At 35.4% G+C, this 7,465-nt stretch overlaps 1 protein-coding gene across 1 annotated transcript in view; it reads left to right on the top strand.

Annotated features, from left to right (window-relative positions):
* Positions 1–346: 346 nt before the first annotated feature.
* LOC137403608 (peroxisomal acyl-coenzyme A oxidase 3-like) overlaps positions 347–7,465 on the top strand; it is a 36,426-nt gene continuing 29,307 nt past the window's right edge. Inside the window, exons 1-3 of the mRNA XM_068089578.1 lie at positions 347–518; positions 2,691–2,794; positions 6,532–6,658. Of these exons, the coding sequence (XP_067945679.1) occupies positions 357–518; positions 2,691–2,794; positions 6,532–6,658 (393 nt within the window). The 5' untranslated portion in view covers positions 347–356. The remainder of the gene's footprint in view (positions 519–2,690; positions 2,795–6,531; positions 6,659–7,465) is intronic.

The raw sequence follows: 7,465 nt of genomic DNA, 5'->3' as shown, positions 1-7,465 counted from the left end.
TGGAAAGCTCTCAATAAGGTCATAAAACTTCGTAATTTGTTGAGTTTCGCGCCATCGCTAGTCTATGGTATGCAAGATATATTTGCTTGATTCAGCCCAAGGTTTCAAAATCTGAACAGTTCTAGTTAAAGGGCAGCAGTTTACGCTGTCTTTACTGAATGGGAAATTTTGTTATGGTTACGAATGGCTGCGACTTGACATGTTATCACTACTAGTTTTGGTAGTTTTATTTCGCCCAATAAAGCTTCACATTTTATCTGCTGGTTTTGTTGTTAGATAAGTACTGGAACTTCGCTAACTCATAACACCCATGAAAATTAGCCAATTGAACATTGCGTGATTGCAGGTGTGTCACGATGTCTCGATTCAGTGATCTTACTGATGAGTCAACTGAAAAGTTGGAAATATGTCTGCCTGACTTGCCTGATGGACCCCTCAATATTTATCGAAGCAAAGCAACGTTTGACTGGAAGCGGATGAGACTTTATACATTTGGGTATGACACTCTCGAATTTCAGGTTTGTATTATTAGGAATCTATTTAACGAGTTTTTGTTGTTGACTAATTGTTGAACTAATTGTTGTTACCAACAATCAAGTTCGATCGAGGGCTTATCTAAATTTATCTCCCGGTTGTGTGCTCTTTAGCAATTATACCAAAAACAACTTTATAACTTTATATCTCTCAATATTTTTCAAAAGTCGTGTTATAAATAGTATGAAATATCATTTACATATTTTATTAAGCAGCTGGAAGCACCGAGGGACCCATCATATTCAGTGAGATTAGAATGTTGCCCCTACAATACTCACCATAGAGATAACTTCCGCTAAATCCTCCACCTATAAATTATGTCAATGTTAGCCTTTCGTCGTCTCTGTGTCCAGCTATAGCGGGTACAATCTAGTAATGTAAAATATGGTAGCCTATATGTAAAAGTCTCCACCATACTGGATTTGAACTCGCGACAATTGCAATATCTAGTTGTAATTAGTTAACTGTAATATATCTAGTTGTAGTTAGTTAACTGTAATATGTCTAGTTGTAGTTAGGTAACTGTAATATATCTAGTTGTAGTTAGTTGACTTTAATATATCTGGTTGTAGCTAATTGACTGTAATATATCTAATTGTAGTTAGTCGTAGAGGTGGAACGAGACACGAGACGATTCGAGTATCGACCTGTCTCGTATCGGTCTCGTCTCGACTTAACTATTGCCAAACTCGAGACAGGAAATATAACTAAAGTGCCTGCGCACGGTTGTTAAAACATGGCTTCTTGCGGTAGCAACAGCTCCATATATTGTAATGGATTGCGGGCAACTGTTTAAAGTTATACCCGGTCTGTTACTACCTGTTGCTATTGATTATGTTGGCCACCGAGTCTAATCATGTAGTCCGGACAACGGCCCTGTTAATATATTGTAGTTCGGTTCTGTGTCCTTAAAACAGATACCGGGTCGTATCCAATTACCCTCCGGATAATCCAATTTGATAAATAAGACTATTACGGGTAAAATGTCTGTATTTTATCGTATCGTGTCTAAACACCAACTGCCCTTCATAAAATTCGGGCTTTTATATACTACCAATTGCGGGTAAAACTTGCCCGGACACGAAGAAACGAACGAAAGGCCGTGTCGACCATAGTCCGTGTTCGGTTAACAATGACGTTATTGTTAGTTCAATATAAGAATATACATGTACATGTATACAGTAATTCATATAATTTCATGAGTACAATTTAAATATAATTCACATACTACAGTTAATACACAAACAAAACTTAACATTAATGAAACGATAAGAATGTAAGTGTTATCGTGTGTTCTTTTAGTTGCGGTATTTCTTTGTAGAGCGACGGCTATCGGTTTCATTACATTAAAAAGTAAGACCTATTCAATAGATGGTAAAAATATACATGTACAAAGCAATATGTTTATAATAATTATGATCAATCAAGCTCAAAATTCTTAGAATATGCAACTTCGTTATTTTAGAGCTGTTTGTGTCACTTTTGTTTACAAAAACTACATGCATATCACTATTAAAATGTTGTATTTAAATCGTTTACACCAGGTGAAAATTCAATTTAAAAAGAGGTTTATCAATTTTATATATACCAAGTACGCTAGTACTTGTGTAGTGAAATCATTACCAAATGCTCATTATTTTACTGTCTCGTGTCTCGAGTCTCGAATTTTTACAAGACAGTGTCTCGAGTCTCGTCTCGAACTTAAAAATCTGTCTCGTTCTACCTCTAGTTAGTCGACTGTAATACATTTAGTTGTAGTTATTTGACTGTAATATATCTAGTTGTAGTTAGTTGACTGTAATATATCTAGTTGTAGTTAGTTGACTGTAATATATCTAGTTGTAGTTAGTTGACTGTAATATATCTAGTAGCAAATGGTTGATCACATAGCTCTATCGACCATGATAGTTGTATCAAGGTTCTCAAAGTTCAATACAGTAGATGGAACCTTATTGCCATGTAGAGCTAGTAATACAAGTCTACTTTAAATAACCTGTGGAGATAGTTTATTAGAATTATGTATTATAACAGCTCTGATGGAGTGCATTGAGGATTCCTTCGGTATAGCTGAATATCATAGTAGCTTTTGAACATCACTCCGTTATAACTAACAGCCAGATAGGTCATAATCATAGATGTATCATGACTATTTATAGCACCGAGTTTGGGCGGCTATAGAAAAAGACCCACTATTTGCTAGGAATTACGGCTATGAAAGTATTGAGGAGAAAAGAGAGAAAACGTTTCTCAGATTTCAAAGGTACCGCAATAAGCATACATGTACTGTGCCTAAATCACTTCAAGCGGGTATTTTTGTGCTTGTGTCATCTTCTCCATAGTTTATGCTTTTAAACTGTTAATAATACCCTACAGGATGAATTTATTCGCGGAGTTATATTTCGCGAAAATTGTCTTATCATGCATATTCGCGGATGAATTTATTTGCGGCTGAAAATTGCCACTCTCTAGGAAAAGTTAACTCTATTGCGGCTAGTAATAGAGTTATTCCTACGCATGCGCACACCGCGTGTTTCGGTTTATATTTAGCTTACAACTGCGAGGCGATCATGCTAAGCTACGGTAAACAACTTTTGCTGCGTCCAGAGGTCTTCACGAATATTCATCGCTTTGGAGGCCTTGGATAAGCCAACCACTTGTGGTAAGTAATGAGTTTTTCACATTTACTAAATTAGAATTTTACTTTGGTTCTTCGGTAAAACGCAATACTTATTTTTTCCATCCCTACCGCTTCATTATTTGTTTTAGTGTGTGAGAGGGATTTTTCATCATACACCGAAGAACAATGACTGCAATGGTGGTAGATGTCATTTTTAGAACATCACCAATCATTCAGGGAGGTCTGGAAATTGAGGTTGAAGTGACCGCAGCTACTTATGAAAAGAATATATCTGTTTTTAAAAAAGGAACAAAAACGCCTTTACGAGCACAAATCTTTGGCCAACCGGCAGAACTTTGCAATAGTAAGCCACGAGGAGCGTTCTGATGATAACTTCCTTACCAGCCATGTAGTAGCGAGAGAATCGCCTTCAACATCTACCTAAGACAGTGACAGCGACAGAGCTGCTATTACCAAAATAACTAGTCAGAAAGCACCATTACACGCTAGTATTCACATATCAAGTGTACCAGTTTAATTTTACTGCTAGACAACCGCCATATGGACTAAACTGTTTATATTTACTCCATTCATCGTTAGTCAAATTTTATTTGTATTTGAAATATTTTATTTGTACACTCAAGTTTGTAATAAATTATAATATATCTATACATGAAATAAAATATATAATTTAATCATGTTTGCTGCAGCGATATCAAGGAGTTGTAGTCGATGAAGGGGTCTAGGTTGACTGGCTGCTTCTCTGCCAGTATTCCTGCCTTGATGAATATTACTACTTGTCTCTAGTTTTCGTAATCGGAGTAGGTTGTTTCATTCTCAATCTGCAGTAAACACAAAAAAGAAAAAATATTAACGAGTGTTAAGGAAGTACAAAAACAATAGCTGAAGTATTTAATGAAAGCGATCAGTTTTTAAACAAAAGAATTAACTAATGCATTTGATTATGAAAAAAGGTATCTGCACTACAAATCAAATACATACCATAATGTTCAGATCAAAGTCATGATCGTCCTCGACTTTGGTATTAGAGATTGATGGAGTACATTTTAATGTAAAAAGACTAGGAGAGCTTTTTGGCGATGCTGAAGCCATGCCGAATAACTTGTGAAAACCTTGAATAATTTTGTGAAGTTTGACGCAATGGCAATAAAGCTCGAAGCCTGGCGATAATTTTAAAGAAGTTTTGGAACTCGGCTACGTTTAGTACTTTTGCCTAGCGGCTATTTGCGCGATGACGCCATTCTGCATATCTTTTGACAACCTCGAATAATTTTGTAAATAAATGTGATACATTGCCAATGGTGTTAGCTCAAAGCTCAGGCAATGATTTTAAAAATGTTTTGGAACTCAATTACGTTTAGTATTTATATTAAAAGCTAGGCTAGCGACTAGTTTTCAATTTGATGCAGTAGTTATTCTCTCTTGTGATTAAAAATAGAACTAATTATTCACGGAATTTAATAATTCGCGGGATTGACTGTTCGCGAAATCGCGAATTGTTATGACCAACGAATATTTTCATCCTGTAGGGTAATACAGCAGGCGTGTGCTAAACTCAAACTAACCTGAATGCGGCTTCAATGAAAATTGTTTGCCCGAGTCTAGATTTAGCAAGTCTTGATTTTACTTACGTCTATACATATCTACAGATGAAGAATTACGTCAAAAGCATTAAAATACGATGCCAATAAAAAGGTTCGAAGTTTTACACAAATAATCATGATTTTTTCTGACCCAGGTTTTGCGGTCTTGTCTAACTGTATTGATAACTGTGATACAGTCCGTGAACCCATTAAGCTTTACATACGAGCTTAATGCATTCTGGGACTCGTATGTCAATTTACTCACATGTTCTCGTATCTCAATGCAATATTTCCTATTTAACAGTTGACTTGCAACAAAATTCACATTATAGTTATTTGGTATCAAAAGATTCATCATGTCTTACTCAGTTGTGTTGTAGGTGCAACATATGTGGAAATGTGATTACAAGCTTTTAAAAGCTCAAAAACGGAAGCCGCCGTAGATTGGAATCAGTTTATTTTTCTGACGTAGTCATTACATTTGGTTATTGTTTTCTCATGTAATGTTCTCACGTGAATTGAAAGGCCAATAAAAAGCTCAATATGAAACTTCTCGTAGCACTAGTTTATGACAAACACTTCGAGTTTTACCGAAGACCCCGTATCAAATATAGTCGCTCGCCACTTTACAGTTTTGTTTCGGCTTGGTCTAATCGTCTAGTCGTAATCTGATCATGTGACCCATACTTCACGAATAATTTCTGAAGCATTTTTCGATTATCACAGGTGACCAACAGGTTCGTCATGTTTATCAGACAATGATATGTACTCCTTCGAGGTAAGGTTGAAAATTTAAACTATTTTTTGCAGTAGGTTGTAGGATATCAGCGCTGAAAGTTACAGCATTACAATGACGATAAAATAGACGTGTAAGAACAATAGACATGGTTTTATTGGATGTGTGAAGTATATTTGTGAAACTATTTCGGCGAATGAGGTTGCGTGAAAATGTAAACAGAAGCCATCTTCTACAACTACATCCCATTTGAGCCGTTTTGGAAAGAGATTCCAAACTATGGCGGTCTCGTGTGGCTGCGATTAACTGTTCATTTTTGAGCTTTTAAAAGCTTGCAATCACATTTCCACATATTTTGCACCTACATGTACAACACAATGGTGAATCTTTGGATACCAAATAACTGTAATGTGATATTTGTTGCAAGTCAACTTTTAAAATAACTATGCAAATTAATCCGTTTCTATGCTATGAAGCACCATTTAAAAACAGGATTTTATGACGAAAAAAAAGTGTTTTCAACTGTAATTCACTACCTACGCTCACAAAGTAACAAATACCAGTGGTTATGATCTGCAATTAAATGTAACGTTACTATGTACATTATTGTATGGAGTTCGTACCTTCGAGACATCCGTAGTGACTAACAGTGGTATGAGATAGACTTCACAGCTATGCGCTCCGTACATTAGACCTGTGACGCTACCTAATATAAACTTTGAATTTAACTTAGATGAATTGAATCAGAAACTTGTTCGAAATTTTGCTTGTATCTCAATTTTCTTGTATGTTGGTGCCACTCGGATGTCGAGGTATGACTGTAGTTAATTTTATATATGCACCTCAGTTTAATGCTTTTGTTAAAAAGCTCATCATAAGTCAGCCACTAATAAGTCTAACTGACCAATCACAACTCACATTAAGCTATTAGTTAAGGGTTTGGCAGTTGTGTTATTAGTAGACCTAAATATTATCAGTTAGCGATTTTAGCCTTCAGCTCACTTGTGTTTCTTTTTATGGTTGGCTGTTGGTTTTTAAAGGTTGCACGAGTATGACTTTCTGACAGAAGATGAGATCATGGCTAACCCCATGGGCTACAATGACTTTATCACTGCCCTTGGAATGTATGATTGGGCTCTGCTCGCTAAGTACCAGCTAAACTATCAGGTAAGAGACACCGCGTACTGCCCGTTTCTAGAAACATTGTTTCTGGTCATGCCTTAAATATAGATCATACCTTAAATATAGGTCATACCTTAAATATAGGTCATACCTTAAATATAGGTCATAATTGTTAGCAGCAAGTTGTGATATCTGATTATTCAGAGAATCGCTGACTCCTATTATAGGAGTCAGCATGTTATAATAGTCATCATGTGTACTCCTTTTAGACTGGAATGTCTAGCTTAAAAGCTGGTTGTTATCGTTCAAATAATGCACAGTAATATCATTAAAAAACATGCTTCAAGAATCAAGACAGTAATAACTTGGGCATGAATCTTTTCCAAGTCAATCAATTTGAATCATGAATGTTTGTGTTCATTCAAATCATCATAAGTTGCAACAACTTACACTGTAAGTCAGCTGCCTGTATTATTCTCATAAACATTTTATTGTTTATAATTATAAGGTGTAGTTGAACTATAAACGTGTCTACCTGTTCAGATAAAGTTAAATCTTTTTCCTTCTTAACCATGTGTATAATGACAAGCATATTCTAAATGTGAGTTGGAAATATTTATACTTGGGAATATTTTTACTTGGGAATATTTATACTTGGGAATATTTATACTTGGGAATATTTATACTTGGGAATATTTATACTTGGGAATATTTATACTTGGGAATATTTTTCAATTTACTTGGATTGCTTTTTTTTTATATCTTTTGTGTCTTCACAGAACTGGTGTACTTCAAGATCGAATGACAGATCATGTCAAATTTAACACTGTTTGTCGGTTAATGTGAATCTTT

Source organism: Watersipora subatra, chromosome 9, assembly GCF_963576615.1.
Source record: "Watersipora subatra chromosome 9, tzWatSuba1.1, whole genome shotgun sequence".
NCBI lineage: Eukaryota > Metazoa > Bryozoa > Gymnolaemata > Cheilostomatida > Watersiporidae > Watersipora > Watersipora subatra.
Note: the sequence above shows the minus strand (reverse complement) of the source record. Positions and strands in the feature narration are given on the sequence as shown.